The 16430-nt window shown below is 39.7% G+C and overlaps 1 protein-coding gene across 2 annotated transcripts in view; it reads left to right on the top strand.

The window, feature by feature from the left end:
- UROC1 (urocanate hydratase 1) overlaps window positions 1–16430 on the top strand; it is a 37386-nt gene that overhangs the window by 8938 nt on the left and 12018 nt on the right. For both annotated transcript variants that reach the window (XR_002465557.2, XM_021531705.3), the window contains exons 3-14: window positions 583–676; window positions 1119–1178; window positions 3967–4095; window positions 4758–4819; window positions 5735–5801; window positions 6371–6514; window positions 10477–10565; window positions 11029–11091; window positions 11269–11448; window positions 11956–12053; window positions 12303–12375; window positions 13472–13593. Coding sequence is in view for 1 of the 2 variants with exons in the window: in XM_021531705.3 (XP_021387380.2) it covers window positions 583–676; window positions 1119–1178; window positions 3967–4095; window positions 4758–4819; window positions 5735–5801; window positions 6371–6514; window positions 10477–10565; window positions 11029–11091; window positions 11269–11448; window positions 11956–12053; window positions 12303–12375; window positions 13472–13593 (1181 nt within the window). In the remaining variant the exon portion in view is untranslated. The remainder of the gene's footprint in view (window positions 1–582; window positions 677–1118; window positions 1179–3966; window positions 4096–4757; window positions 4820–5734; window positions 5802–6370; window positions 6515–10476; window positions 10566–11028; window positions 11092–11268; window positions 11449–11955; window positions 12054–12302; window positions 12376–13471; window positions 13594–16430) is intronic.

The raw sequence follows: 16430 nt of genomic DNA, 5'->3' as shown, positions 1-16430 counted from the left end.
CTGAGCTGGGATAAATTTGAGCCTGTTTCCTATGCCTCACCTCTCAGCTTGTGCATGGAGTGAATTTTAGTGGAAAGGTCCATATTGCTCCTAACTAGTCCAGTTTTTGAGAGTTTCTTGGAGTCTGAAACTCAAGCTGAGTGTTTTTTTTCTTAGATACAACCTTAAATAGCAAGGGTGGATGAGTCTGAAGGCAGCTTCCAGTGATGCTGCTTGGCCTGGCAACTGCTGCAGAGGCCACTTCCACCACTCCCTGAAAAAAATGAGTTAAAAGGAATGACAGTTCTTGGCCACCACATTTATCAATTGTGATTGAATAATTCAGCAAAGATAAGCCAAATGCAATTTTTTGTTTTTGCTTAGTTCTGATACTAGTTAAAACCCAATTTGCCTTTTAGGTAGATATGTAACTTCAGATCTGGGCTTTTTTTTATTCTTTACGCTTCCCCCCTGAATAAAAGCCTGCAACCCAGACAAATTTGAGTATCCTTGGCATGCAGAGATATTTGAGTGGGGTGTGTTGTTCTGGTTGCTCTTGTGAGCTGGAGTGTTTCTTCTCAATTTTTGTGCCTACCCTTTCAGAGCCTACCCCATAGGAGAATACCCTTGCAAGACCAAATCAGCTGCTGCCATCATGCTGATGATCATGAATAATCTGGATCCCTCTGTGGCTCAGGTAAGGTACAGTAAAAGGAATCTGGATTCATAGGCAGCAGCAAGTTGGCAAGATATTTCCTGTATGTGTTCTCACATAAACACTGAAAAATTTAGACATACAGGCACTGTATACAGGAGCTTGGTCACTGCCTGAGACATAGAGCTCAGCTCTTGGTACATTGCTTTTACAATTTATGTTGAAAAATTACTGCTGATGCTTCCTGTGTCTTTGGAAACTCATCCCAGTGACAGTGCTACAGTAACAACCACTTAATTTTGAAAAATAATTTTTTTTGTTATTAACTTACTGCTTTTACAATGCTACTTCCTAATTTCAAGAACAGAGTTTTGATGCAATAATCTCTAGAAAAGATTTATGACTGAGATGGCAAAAATAGCGCAGAGATACAGTAAAAGGTTTGAGAAAAGTGCTTGCCTTTATGTTGAATTGCCTTTTTTAGTTTCCTCAGGAGCTCGTCACTTATGGAGGAAATGGGCAGGTCTTCAGCAACTGGGCACAGGTAGGACATTGCTGGGTTTGCAATTTGCTTCACACAGCCAGTTTCACCCTCCCCCACACACATTCTGCTTAGGCAGTTTGGGATAATTCTTGGCAGTTATTGCCTTAAAATACTCCAAAACATCCTGTTTGGATAGGGGAATGCTCAGTTATGACCTGTGTAGATGGAAAGAGCTTTATTTAGTAAAGAGAACACAGACAGCCCAACAGAAATCTAAACATGACACCATAGACACACCAAGCTGTGTAGGATGATAAAAGGCCAGTTCTTTGTCTTTCTTTGATGCATATGTATGGACCTGAGTATTTAGCACAGATAATCTTACAGTCTAAATCTAGGAAACAAAAAAGTCTATCCTCTATTTGTTTGTGGTATTTTTGCAACATTTTTCACAAGAAGTGGAATAAAAAAAGGCTTTGATTGAAGAATGTGCAATTCTGAATCATTTTTCCAAGTAAATCAGATCAGCTATTAACATTTGTGCTAGTTGGTCAGTTCATGCTGCACTTTACTATGCATATTAGCTTTTACCTTCCAAGAACAATGGCAGGTGGTTAAAACCCTCTCTAAAATCAGAATGTTTTAAATTGTGTTTGTATAATCTCTGTTCTCCTCTATTAAAAAAAGTCAATAAATATACTCACTTTATTCTAAGTGTTGCAAAATGCATGTGGGAAACATTTTCAGGAGAACTTTGGAATCATCAATATATTTAGAATTCTGTTTGCAGTGCAGGTCAGAATCAGCACAGGTAGGAACCTCCATCCCCCTGGATAGCAGCAACACTCCTGAAGGCTGGGGAGATCTTGAATTCTGACTGGAATTGACAAAAGCTGACCTAAGGAACCAGCTTCTGTCATAAAGAATCACATTTGCACCTTGTTGTGGCTTTATCTGAATCTGGCCTCTTGATTATTAAAGAGCCCAAGCAAAACTAATGTGTGAATGAAGTTCCTAGCTGGGGGAGAGGAATGGATTCCTCACTGTAGCATGGGACTGAGTGACCTGGGATTTCTCTCCAGTCTGGGATTTCTCATTTGTGATTAAAAGAAAATTCATGTTTCAGTTTCCTAATCTGATAAATTTAATCTAGAAGTTAAATGGAAGCCTTAGGTAGATTTTGAGTCAAAACTGATCTGCCTTTTTTATTTTCAAAGAGAGCTACCATGGCAATGCTCACATTTCTTTATTCTGTGCATTAATTAATAAATGCCAGTTAACTATTGCCTCTTACCTATAAGTGTTACAGCATTTCTGATGGGAGCAGTGCCAGAAGTTTATATATTGGCCTTTATTGGTCTGACAATCCTTAGGCAAATTCTGGGCTGTAAGGTGAGGTAGAAGTGCTGCCAAAGTCAGCAATATTCTTTTCTCTTGTTCTCAATCCAAACTTCACAGCAGAGCAAACAAAACCTTTTTGTTTACTTAGAATAGCAATCACATGAATGATTCAGTTGCCACAGAACATTTTATTCTGTTTGTAGCTTGAAAACAGCATTAAAAAAAATTAAAATTTTAGCATTGCAAAACTCACAGTAAAAAGGTTTGGTTTGGTTTATATCATCCATGCAGACCTGTGCTTTCTTCTGGATAATTTCAAATGAAGGAACTATATCCAGAGCTAACTTTACAGGTCTTTATCCTTACTAGTTATGTCTTCCAATGCCAAAAGACCTATTTATGTTACAACTTCTTGTTTTATTAGGATGTTTTCCCCAGGCTGCTAGGGAGTTGAGAGCTCAGCTCCTGTTCTGTCCTATGACATGAACTCAATTATTCAACATTTTTCATAAACCAAATTATAAAAAACAAGGCAGTAACTTGACTAACTCTTTTCAGTTCAATTGAATTTGCAGCTTGGGGAATTGGCTGTGTTAGAAGGGACTGGCTTCAAATCTTAACCATTTTTAATTCAGACCACAGCCTCAGAGCTTAAATGCCTGTTTATTTGTCACTGATTCTGCTGCCTCTTTGATCAGCAATTCTGGGTGGGGTTTCTCCTTGAAATTTTGTCTGTGTCCCTACAGAAACTCTAGTTTCAAGTAAATTGTTGAATTCCAATATTGCATGGGGAACTTTCTCACAGGCCCAATTGACACATACTAGAAGTCCTGTGTAGTTTAAGGGGCTTTGTCATAGACAGTGATGGATTACAGTTAAAGTTACTCTAGATGGTCAAAATGTCCATTTTGGCATTAATCAAGAGTAACTATTGAATTATGCAGACAAAGCTAAAATATATCTGAGTACTCCAAGATGCATCAAAGATTTTCTTCTGTGTCTACAATGAAAACTGTTTTTTTTCCCCCTTGAGAAGAAAAGCTATTTCATTTTGAAGTGCAAATTATAAAAACCATTTATTGCACTAGAAAATGCTGAATTTCAGATTAGGATCAACAATAAGCATGAGTGTTTAATCACTTCTATAGGGAAAATTTTGCAGTTTGGCTTTGGAAGGATTGCCAGAAAAGTGCCAAATACAAGTGGTTAATCTCAAGATAAAATTAGAATGGCTTTAAAAGTGAGGGATATCTGGGGTTTGTACTGGAGAAATTATTCTGGAACTTATTCAGACTTTTGTTAGTTGATGATTTGTGTTTCCTGGTGAGTGATATCTCTTAAAGGGCTTTATTGAAAGCAAGAATGTGTTGAGAGCTCTGTTATTCCATATGTGAATGCACCTTGTTATCTGTATAGTTGCCTTCATTCTCCAAGATGAGCAGCTTCACAAAAAATCAGGAAATGTTAGATGCAGACAAAGTCCCTCTTTTCCTTGCTTTCATTCCAGTTCTGGCTGGCAATGCAATATTTGTCAGAGATGACAGAAGAGCAAACACTGGTGATGTACAGTGGGCATCCCCTGGGGCTCTTCCCCAGCCCCCAGCGCGCTCCTCGGTTAATCATTACCAATGGCATGGTAGGTATTAGATCTTGTCTTTTTTTCCCTCCTATTCTCTTTCATTTTCTAGTGTTGGCTGAGTTAAAATATCATTTATACTGTCTGAATTTACTGCAACACACAGGAGAATCTGGGGTCCAAATTCTGCAGCTTTTTTTCCAGCACAGCTGCTGTCACCTCATGTGCTCTGATCTGCAGTGATGGAGGGAACAACCTTCTCCTTATTAGAAAACCTCTGTTCTTACCAAGTCTGAGACACCTCCTTGCCCCAAACAGTTCATCTAGGTTCACTCTGGAAGATTTAAAAGCCCTCAGTAAGCAAACATGATTATTAATCAGAGGCTCTGGACTGCTTTGCTTGGAAGGCAAGGTGGCCAAGTGGAGATAATTGCCAGTCTTTTGAGCCATTCAATATCCATTCCCCTGCAGGTTAGTTTTGTGGCTGGGGAACTGCTCTCCTTAAAACTTGTGTGGCAGTCACAGTGCCAGGAAGACTGGACATCTTTTTTTCTAATACTACAATACATGAAATAAAGCACCTGGATTTCTCCTCCTGTTTCTACTGCTTTTCTGTGTATGTAATAGTTACAAAAATAGTTAAAGAAATTTAGGCAGTTTAAAAAAAATCTCCTTAAATCTCTAATTTGCTTATGTGGATTTTATTTTGGTTGTTTTTTTAGGTTATTCCCAACTATTCCTCCAGAGATGAATATGAGAAGATGTTTGCTTTGGGTGTAACAATGTAAGAAGATAGCTCTCTATTAAAATATATCAATTACTTGAATAAAATATAATTCAGACATCAAGAAGTAACTGGTTAAAATTTCTAACGCAGATGCATTTCAAACGTGCTGCATGAAATACTGATGCTGCAAAGCATTAATGCACACTTAAATGGAATTACTTCAGAGTTTGAATTATGTTCAGCCACATATATAAAGATGTAATTGAGGTCTGTTAGGAATTAATATAAGGTTTATGTGTGAGGCTTTGCTGAACAATAGCCTAAAGCCTTAATCATAACCCACTTAAAGCACTTGCTAGTTCTAATTTTCAGTGGTTGTTTGGCAGCTTATGGAAAATACAAGTTATAAAACATTCTTTCACGCTAAAAGAAACTTTGAAGTAGGAAGTGATCCTTTTTTAATGATTTTTACATACTCTTCTATTGTTGATGAGCACAAGATCATCATTCTTTTGTGTACCAAGGAGAGAATAAATTAGAACAGCTGAAGTGCCATCCCACTTCTCTGGGAATTTAGTGTGAATGTGGTCAACCATTCTGGGTTAAAAGCTTCCAAAGTGGCCCTGTGTCTGAGAGGCAGGAGTGCACTGAAACCAAATGACACAGATTCCAGTGAGGTGAAAAAGCATGTCCTTTGGTCCCAGTCACTGAGCTAAATGCCAAGACAAATTTACACTCAGGTTTTGATCCACTTATTTTTGAACTTTATTTAATGAGCTAAACACTCCTCCAAAAATATGTTGCTGCGTTGCTAATGGTAAAACTCTTAAATTGAGAATTTGGTAACAGCAGATCTTTAACAACAAATTGAAGCACAGAGGAGTTTTGTTGTATTGGAAACGCAAGCGGACGAGCCAAGTGCACCTCCATCCTGAGCAATGTGAGGTGTCACTGTGCTCCTTCTGTCCCCAGGTATGGTCAGATGACTGCAGGCAGCTACTGCTACATCGGGCCCCAGGGAATCGTCCATGGCACCGTGGTAAGGACATGGGAAGAGCTCTGCACCTGCTGGAGGAGAATTTCTCCCATGGTGGCTGGCTATGGGAGTGGGTTGGATTGCTTTGAAAAAAACTTCTGGCTACTAAAGAAATTCTCATTGCCCGCTCCATAAAAAATTAATGTATTTACACGTAGATATGTCTTATCCAGAGCACAGAATTTAAGGGATTTGCAATCAAGGTTTCAGTCTGAGTTCATATTCAGCTACAATATGGGAAGTATGAATTGACCAAATGTGTTATACAAAAACATTTTCTTGGATGTTTTCCTTAGCTGTCCTTTGCAGCTACCCAAACATCTCTCTATTGCAAGAACAGCATGTTGGGAACCACTGATTATTCTATTTCCTAGTGAGAGGAACAAGCATAATGAGGACAGATGGTTTCACAACATCATTTTGAAACATATTTCCTTCTTCAAGGATTAAAGTGTTTCATGGTGCTGATGACCCCAGAGTTTCAAAGTCTGCTTGCTAAAGGACGGAAGATGTTTAAATTTCAGGACTCCGGTGGGAATGGCTGCTGGTGATGCCGTGTTTGTTGTGTGCAGCTGACGGTGCTCAACGCAGGCCGCCGGTACCTGAGGGTGGAGGAGCTGTCTGGGAAGGTGTTTGTCACTTCTGGCCTCGGAGGGATGAGCGGGGCCCAGGCCAAGGCTGCAGTCATCGCTGGCTGTGTGGGGGTCATTGCAGAGGTGAGAGCACTGCCACTGCCCTTCTCTCTTCCCATCCGAGTCAGAGCCCCCATTCTTCTGATCTGACAGGTTCCTCAAGGAACCCTGACAAACCAAACTCAGAAAATATACTCTTTTCTAAGATACGTCTCTTTTTTTCCATTGCTGCAGTTTTCACTGCTATTCCACTCTACATTCACTCATTGGATCAGACTGCAAAGATATTATGACTTATAATTGCTTCACAAATGATGCAGAATGATGCTGTCAGATGAGCCATTCCCAGTGTTTGAACTATCCTCATTTCATGTGTGAAAAAGAGTAATCTCCACAGACAATTCCCATGAGAACTGGATTCGCTTTTGCCAAAAGTAGTCTATGTTAAGAATGTGTTAGTTATGTTATTTAACTGATTAACCTTTAAAGCTTCCAGCACCCTTTGGTGCAGATGCAATAGGAAGTACCCATTAAAAATGCTGGCACTGTTCACTCATCAATGGTACTAATGAAGTTGCTTGATGTTGTGATTCCTTGAAGTCAGTGGGACTTTTTAAGTTGACTTCTGAGGTTAATCACAAGCACTTATGAGAATCCCAGTTTTTAGGCAATGAAGGTGAGAGAAAATGCTGATGTGGGAGAAGTCCTGTAGCACCATTTTCCCTGTTCCCAAAGCTCTCCCACAGCATATCTTCATAGAGAGTCTTTCATACTGTGGAAATTGTCTCTGTTCCCAATATGCTAAAATATCTGTTATTTCTTCTCATAAACAAAGAAAATCTAATAATGATTTGTGAACAGAAGGCAACTAATGCCCATGCAGTTAAAACAGTGGGTGATAGGATCCACAGATCCTTAAGTATTAGCTAATATAGAACATGAATATCATCATTTGGTAAAGTATATATGCCTGCATGTTTTGACTGAAATACATTTTCACATAAAAAGGTAGCACTAAGTTCTCCCAATGCCTGCCCTTCTCAGCTCTTATGCTTATCATAGGATTCTGTTCTAGCAGCCAGATGGAAAGAGGAGTGCACAAGCACTGCAACAATTTCTAGGAGAGATTGTTGCTCTGCAATTCTGTGAAAATGGTAGTGATGGTCTCTAGCTGTCACAAATAAGTAAGGCTTTATAAAAGAGAGGCCTTGTAAAACCATGGCTCAGGCCTGTTACTTCAGCTGAGTAAGAAAAGGACTGTGGGAAAGAGGCTCAGAAGAATTAAGGGTAGAAAAGTTATGTAACCATCATGGTGTGTGGTAGTCGGTTGAATTATGTTAGTTATGATTAAATGTATGTAACTGATAGCTGGCTAATGGCTTTAAAAGGCCAGGTTTTTGGAATAAAGTGGCTCTCCTTTGCACCTGCCTGGGGACCTGGTGTCACTTCCAGCACTCACCTCACATTTAGTGATATTGACTATGTAGAAACATTAAACTCCATTAATTTCTTTCCTCATGACTGGCTCTGCTTTCAAAACACTGGAAACTTTCTTGGATGAGCAGATCCAAGACTGACCAAAATGCATTTAGTTCTTCTGCAGATGTGCATGTGATGGGCTCTTGTTACTGCACAGAAGTGATTTTTGAGAACTAAGCCTCAGTCAGAGCTGACTGGAGTGGGAGCTTGGCTTTCTCAGCTAAAGTCATTTATAGATACCTGGGAAACCTCTGCTGTGGGCATGTAACACCGCAGTGGAAAGAATGAGAATATCACAGTCTTACCCATTTTAGTTACAATTAAACTTCAAAACATGGTGGGTGAGACTGCCCACGTCATGTGCAGCACTCCTGGCTGCTCTGCCTGCCCTGCCTGCCTCAGGTCTTTCATGGAAGGCCTGGGCTTTAGCAGCTTTACAATAATGGGGCAAAGGTGGGTTTTGCATGTATTTGAGATCTCATGAGGTAGTCCCTGCAGATGAAATAAATTCATTCAATTCACTATTGAATAAATTATTAACAAATAAATTCTCTTTATTCAGACTCCCATCATCATGGTCTTTGAAAAGCTGCAATACAAAGGCAAGATTTCAGTGAATGCCATTCACAGACATCCTTTGTCCTTTTCATCTCTATGGCTGCAGATGATTTTGTTCAGGAGACTGAATATTGCCTGGTTTTTATCTCCTGTGAGATGATCCTTGTCGGAAATGAGTCTCAGGAGCACATGTGGATAGCAATATATATGTACATATTATTTATTTAAGGAACTATTTATGCAAATGACATTGAATTGTGCAAGAGATCATTTTGTCAGCCAGTGCTTCCGAAGCTTCAACAGAAGGGATTAGTGCTGCAAGTATTTTACTTCTCCTGTTTGACAGGAAGCTGATTGTAATTTTATGAAATAATTGTGTGGAGGGACAGACATCTCCTCTGAGCTGCACTGGGCTCTCTGGGATTACACTGGAGGCAACATTAGCTCATCCTCTTTATGCAATTTTTAAAATTACTGAGATGCTGATCCAAAAATGAGCATATTTTTGAAAGTGTGGTTCAAATGAAGCTAGTTTTCTTGATCCAGCAAGTCTGTGAAAGACTAGGAATGTCAGAGGGAGTTACAGTAAAATATGTAGGATGTGGTGGCATTTAAATAGATCTGATCTATGTTATGTGGGGATTTAAATGAACCCAATTCCTGTAATTCATACAGACCACTTAATATTTTTCCTCCTGTGCTGATTTACATAGCTCAGAAGAAGCTGTCCCCCATGGCACCTGACTTTATTGAATAATTCCATTGGCAATGACACTGTTATTATCATAATCTGGGGTTTGGGAAGGATAGTCTTCATTACGATGTGGAAAATGATGGATGGTGTCCCATCCTAAGAATAATTGGGAAAGAAAAGGTTTCCTGGTGTTCAAGCAACTCCTGAATACTGAATGTATTTAATTTACATATAAATACCTTCTTAATGAGAAAGAATTAAAATGATGGGGCAAGATTATAGAGAAGTAAAAAAATGCTTAATTAATTACTTTGAGATACTCAGGTTATGCGTTTTCATGCGCACACATCACTGTGGGGGGTTTAAATCTGTTGCTACCACAGAATATGGGTTCAAATTAATTTTGCCTCTTGCCTTATGCCACTGATAGCTCATTATAAATGTATTAATGATCTGCAAGCTTGTACATTGGACCATAGAGATGGAATTTGTGCCAAAGCCTCCATCGTTTGTCCATCCATTTATATTTTTATCCAGCTGTCTCTTAGGCACGTACACACTGGCACACACAGAAGCTGAGCCCAGAAGAGAGTACAGATTTGGGATTGAGCTTGCTTGGAGCTTCAAAGCTCAAGCAAGAGGGAATTAAAGACATAGTTTTGTTTTCCTCTGTGCTATTTTTCAGTAGCCCTAGGCAGCTGGGACAGGAAAATATTTCCCTCTTTTCTTTCCATATTTGGTTGATGTTTTCAACCAGAAGTCCAAGAACAAAAGAGAGGGTTAATTTTATTCTGCCAACCATTGCTTCATCTTGGGCAGCCTGGCAGAAATGTCTCTCTGAGTGATCGATGAAAACAGTTTCTTAACTATTAAAAAATATTATTTTCACAAAAAATAGCCAGATTTCAAAAATAAATTCAAAACATTTTGCCTTTTAGCATAATCATGAAAATAAACAATAGGAATACTTAAATTTTGCAGAAATATATTACCTCTTATACAATTTCAATGGTAAATTTAGATTCATAAAATATTTTGGGGAGTGATGTATCAAAAATTATATTTCTTGCTTTGAGCCTGGAGTAAAGGAGAACAGAAAGCTTAAAAAAACCAGAGGTGAAAAATAAGCATTTGAGCAATAGTTATAGACATATATAATCTATATCTTTCCTATATATATGTATAACTCTAGGTAATAATAGGGCTATTACCTTTACTTTTTGTTACTTTTTCCTGCAGGGTAATTGCAAAACTAAAGATTAAAATGACTGCATGGGGGAAACAGGAGTTGTAAGATCTCTGCTATTTCTCTTAGGTTGATGAAGCAGCACTTCTGAAACGTCACAAGCAGGGATGGCTGATGGAAATCTCTAACAACCTGGACCATTGCATTGCTCGCCTTAGGTAGGGCTGGTAACCTGACTGTGAGTTTAACTCTGCTTCCCAACCCTCCACTCACATCCTGCTGCACTGTCCATTGTAGCCTGCACACAGGAGGGGCTGAGGGACACCTCTTCTCATTCCAGGTCTGCTTTGGAATGTGAATCCAACTTCCCAAGCTGCAGCAGTCTTTATTAGTGACTGCTAATGCTTCACATCATATGTATATGTTAAACATGTCTTCATTTAGTTTCATGAATATGCATGGAGCAATTACAACTAATATTACACTTGCAGTATCACTCAAGCTTCATGGAATTCAGTGATTAACAATTATGTAAATGTTGAAAGATCTGTTTCAGAGATAAGTGTTGAAAACAACATACAGGCTTTTTCTGTTGTTGTTAAGTTTGATTCTGCGTGTGATTTGTACATTTCAAGATAAAATGAAGTGCATTCTTCAACCAATCTTTTTATTATTTTCTAGAGAAGCAAGAAAGAATAAAACTGCCCTCAGTTTGGGTTACCATGGGAATGTGGTAGATCTGTGGTAAGTAGTATGAATGGATGAGTCCGTTAATGCTCTGGCTTTTTGGTCAATGGGAAATAATTCCCAAACTTGAAAGGGGCTTTAAATAGAGTGCTGAGTACATTACTCTAGAAGCCCATGAAAACTGCTGTCAGAAAGGAGATCTTCACCCTTGTGCTCATTTGCTGTCCTGCCTAGGGAGAGGCTGGTGCATGAGCTGGACACAACAGGAGAGCTGCTGGCTGACCTGGGCTCTGACCAGACCTCCTGCCACAACCCCTTCAACGGGGGGTACTACCCTGTGCAGCTCGGCTTTGAGGAGGCAAAGCAGCTCCTCTCCTCCAGCCCAGGGAAGTTCCGGACGCTGGTGCAAGAGAGGTGAAGGTTTTGATCTTTCATCTTCCTGACCTTTGAGTTTGGGTGCTCTTCAAGCCATGCAGTCAAGGGGTATACTCCACTACTGGAAAGAAAGGGTAATTTGGGCAGTTTGGGCCAAGGTAGAGGCCAGAAATGTTCTGCTTTTTGGTTTTTTCTTTGCTTGCTTTGTGAACTACTTAAACTGTTCTGCAGTTTTGTGCAAGCTGTTTTTTTTTATCAGCTTCCATTCCCAGAGCTGACTGCGTTGCTTGGCTGAAAGATGTGAGTGACACCTCTTTGCTGTTTAGTGAAATTTCCTCAATGACTATAAATCACTTAAGGATTTAGGGATAACAGGTGCTATAGGGACTGAAAGCATCTCAGTTGATGTCTTGTGGGTTTATGTCTGAATTTGTCTGGGATCTTTCCATTCCCTCTGTCTCCTCCTACTCCCATACCTTTGGTTAGTTAATGATATTATACTTTTTCATATTTCATCAAGAATAATTGTTTCCTTCTTTATTTCAGTCTGAAGAGGCATGTGGCTGCTATTAACAAACTAGCTGATAAGGGCATGTTCTTCTGGGATTATGGCAATGCTTTTCTCTTGGAAGCTCAGAGAGCTGGTGAGTAGATCCTGGAGCTGTAGTTGGAAATGAGAACAATCCTGCATGCATCTTCCCAGCTGTGTATGTTCAGTAGGATACGGGTGGCCACTGCAATTCTAATCTTTATTCCTTCTTTCTTGCTTGTTATTTGAGACCTCTGGCCCTCCCTGGCTGACATACAACCTTCATAGGATCATGTGTGCAGTCTGATTTTGCATTTTATAGTTTTACTCAATTAAGTAACTGACTATTAAAATTCTTTTATAGGTGCTGATGTTGCAAAAAAAGGAGCAAATAAAACAGAATTTCGATATCCTTCCTATGTTCAGCACATCATGGGGTATGTTGGGCAGAGTTGGGAATATGCTGTCAAGTACCTTGTGACTCCCTCTGTTCAGAGGGAGAGTACTACAGAGCTTAGTGCAGACTGACAGACTGACAGTGATCTGCTATGACAAATGATCAAAAGGAGGAAACAGCAGTAGAAAAATGGCTCTCACAAGTGTGATGCCAGAGTTAGTGTAGGCTAGCCATTGTCAAATCAACACTTTTCACTCCTTCACATGAGTAGCTGCATTTTGTCTTTGCATGACTTTTTCTTTTAAGCATTTCTGCTCAAGAAGAGCTGGGTCGCAGCCTCAAACTATGACTAGAGATAATTTAACTTCTAGGTGCTAAAAGCTGAGGGCTCGTCTCTTCAGAGCAGTAGAGATCAATTCCAAATCATCCAAGCCTTATATCTGCCCTGAAGTTAAAAGTATGATGGAAACAGGGCACTCTTCTGCCCCTGCCACCAGCTATGCCTCTCACCCACACTGTACATGCTGCTTGTAGAAACAGCTGAGCTCAGGAGATCTGTTGAGGGACTGGATTTATAACTCATTTTTCATCTGACTCATGCTTTGCTTGCCTATGCCATGTGAATAAGAGCCTGAACATAGAGTAAGGCCCCAGCCAGATTAGATCTTTTCTTCCGGCCCTCAAGTGAAGCGTGTCCCACTATTGTACATAAACAATGTGGACAGCAAATGAGTCTGGACTCAGGCACTCGGTCAGAACCTGCCCTTGTCTGACAGTGTAGATGCACTCAGGGTTAGCCTGGGTTAAGGACACAAAGACCAGGCAGCAGGGAGAGTATATTTGATGAAACAGAAGAAAAGCTTCAACTCATCTGATGATGCACTTGATTGAACTGTCCAACATGACTATCAAAATTCTGGCCAGACTATACTTTAATATACCAGTGGAGGGCTGCATGAGACAGCACTGTTTAATTTCTCCGTTAATGGTCCTTGATGCTGCTGTTTAGATTAGTGCACTGAAAATGTTTCAAATTCTTCCGTCCTCAGCTAATGAAAGAAAAAGCACTGCTAGCAGCCAGGATAAATAAGGAAAGAATTTCAACTATCTCTTAATGAAACATGTTCTCTTCCCAGGGACATTTTTTCCCTGGGATTTGGGCCATTCCGCTGGGTTTGTACCTCAGGTGACCCACAGGACCTTGCTACAACTGACTCCATTGCCATGTCCGTGCTGGAGGACTCCATACGCCAGGGAGGTGAGGCATCGTCCCATGCCCACAGCATCATCCCTGGGGGCTTCTGGAGAGAAAAGGAAACCCAGAGTTGAAATGTGTTGGCTGAAAACATGGAAATCTGGGTCTTCCAAGTTCCATGTAAGCAGGAAGTCTTGCTGTTGCCTAAACTACTAGGAGTGTAGCCTGTAGGTAAAACATAAAACCACCATGCATGTTGATCCCAAAGCAGTTTTGGCTAAGAGTCTGTCTTTTTAGTTGTTACAGGTGTTTTTAAACTTTATTGCATTGAAACTTTAAGGCAATCAGTGTCTTTCACCATCAGGTCTCCAAAACTAATTTAAGGAGTCAAATTGCTTTGCCCCTGCCTCACAGGTAAATGAGGCATGAAATTCTAGGGAGGCTTTCAAGAGGTTAGCAAGGGGATCAGTGACAGGAAACCCAGGTTTCCTGGGTGTGGTGCTCCATCCAGTGTCATTTTTTTGTGATTACAATTTTGATATTTTTTTGTCATTTGTTGATAGATTGACAGCTATTTCTACTGACTGGTGGAACCAGTTTGGAATACCTGCATGGCTCTGTGTACTACTCTAGGATCTAGGAATTGCACTCTTCCACATCCCTGAAGCTGGGCTATTACTTGATATCCCCTGCTTATGAATGGGAAGTGAGACAAAGCTAATTTTGTGTCAGCAAACATTAATCCTGGTGTTCTAGGAGGGAGAGGAAGGCCCTACCCCTTTCCCCTTCTTTGTCTACCTTTGCAGTTACCAGACAGCAGGCTCAAAGTTTTGTCACTGTCCCCAAGCACTGAAGTCCTCAGCTCTTCTGCTTTGAGTGCCAAAATTTGTGCTTTCCAGAATCAACAAAAGAATCCTTGAATTCTGAGGCATTCCTTCAGATCAAAAGGAAATGGATCAGAAACCCAAACCATGTTTTGAGAAGAGCATAATAATTTTTTCTCTTGTAATTTTGAAATATTTGTTGCTTTTTTCATGAGAGACATTGAAATACAAATAGAAGTGTGAAAATTTTGAAAGCTCTCCTGTTTGTTCAGGAACAATTAAGCACTGGAAGAACCCTGGGTGGTATTTTTGGAAAGGATATACCCTGCTCAGATGTCTCTCATTTGGAATGAAACTACTGTTGTCTTCCTATGATATAAAGCTGCTGTCCAGCCTCCTTTCCCTCCCAAGAGGTGAATTATTGGTACAGTGAATCTGACCTTGCAAGGCCCTTGGTTCTTTCTTATTCTCCTGATCTTTCCTTAGGAGTAATTTTCAAGAAATAGCACTGGAGCATGAGCTGTGTTTAATGCAAAACCAGCACATTGCGATAACCCAGAAGTGCCTGCTCTGTTTTGTGGGTATTGAAACTTCATGTTTTTAAGCCTGGTAGCTTGGCTTTATTGAAGGGAGGGTGAAATCCATTTCTGTACTGCTGGATCTGTCTTCAGAGATCTGCAGTAATTTTTATGCCATGTACTGCAGCTTCCAGAAATCTTCTCTCAGGACTGAACCATTGTATGACCTTTGGATGGTTTGCATTGCAAGACTGGGAAATGAATCAGTTACTCTGTGTACAGGAGTATGTGGATGTTTATATAGATGTAATGCAAAGCTGGGGAGAGAAGTCTCTTGCACAAACAAAAAACATTGATCCATTGCTTGTATATTCTTATATACTCTTGCACAAACAAAAAGCATTGATCCATTGCTTGTATATTCTTAATTTAAATGAAAAAATTACATTAAAAAATCCCAACAGGTGAAAACAGATTTAAAGGCAAGGCTATTATTTGAGGCTATAGTTGGTAAATTTGGTTATATTTGTTAAATTTGACAGGAAAATGGGAATTTGATTCAAAGGGAAAGAAAAATGGAAATTGATCAGAAAATAAGTAGCCATTCAAGCAAAAATATACTTGAATAATCCAGTTGTAGTCCACTTTCTATGAGACCTAGGTTTGGACCAAATTTTAGGGTCTGGATAGCCTTACACACATACATATCTGAAATCTGAGCCTACCTTTGAAATTTATGAAAGAATCTGTTCTAAAAACTGAGTGAAAACCCCACAAAGCTGAACTCTGTTGTATTCCAAGTTTAAACTTTTAACTTGGCCTGAAGTCCACTGTTAACCATTCTTTTGTGGAGATGAAATTCTTTCAGAGTTTGTGAGATTTATGTAATTTTCTTATCTGCTTCTACTTCGAAGCTGCCTGAGCTTTTAAGAGGACCTTTGCATGGGAGATGCAGCACTGATGGTTGGGGTATAACTTGGATTTAGGACCTCTGTGGTAGTTTGAAGGCTGAGCTGATGCATAACAATGTAAATCTCTCTAAGGAAGCCAGTTTGTGTTCTTTGGAACTATTTCTCTGGGTACACAATGCTTTTCAGTATATTTTAAACCCTAGGTGTGTACAAGGGCCAATGAAATACCAGAAGTAATACAGTTGCTTGTCTGTCTTCAAAACATATTCCTGTTGGGATGGGAAGGTGAAGGCAGGAGTTTAGCAAATGAGATAATGGAGTTGCTCTAAAGTTAAAGTCTTTCTAAAAAAATTGTGAGATTTTTTTAGTTGCTGGAAATAAGACTAAATAAAAGGGAGTATTCCTCACTTACCCAGGGATAACTGATGAAATCCAACTGTTTATTTGAGCTGGCTGGAAGGGACAGATGTGCTGTGTTGAGATAGGTCCTTGTAGCCAGTATTTTCATCTGGCTTCTCTTCTGTAGATCTTTTCCTCTGTAAGATCTTTCCTGTAAGTCTGTGCACTGTGAAGTGTAAAATATGGTAAGAGTTTTCTGATATAGCTTATAAAAGTAATAGAAAGGAACCCATTCTCTGTTGTTTGGG

This window comes from Lonchura striata, chromosome 12, assembly GCF_046129695.1.
Source record: "Lonchura striata isolate bLonStr1 chromosome 12, bLonStr1.mat, whole genome shotgun sequence".
NCBI lineage: Eukaryota > Metazoa > Chordata > Aves > Passeriformes > Estrildidae > Lonchura > Lonchura striata.
The sequence above is the reverse complement of the archived record's forward strand: the minus strand, read 5'-3'. Positions and strand labels throughout refer to the sequence as shown.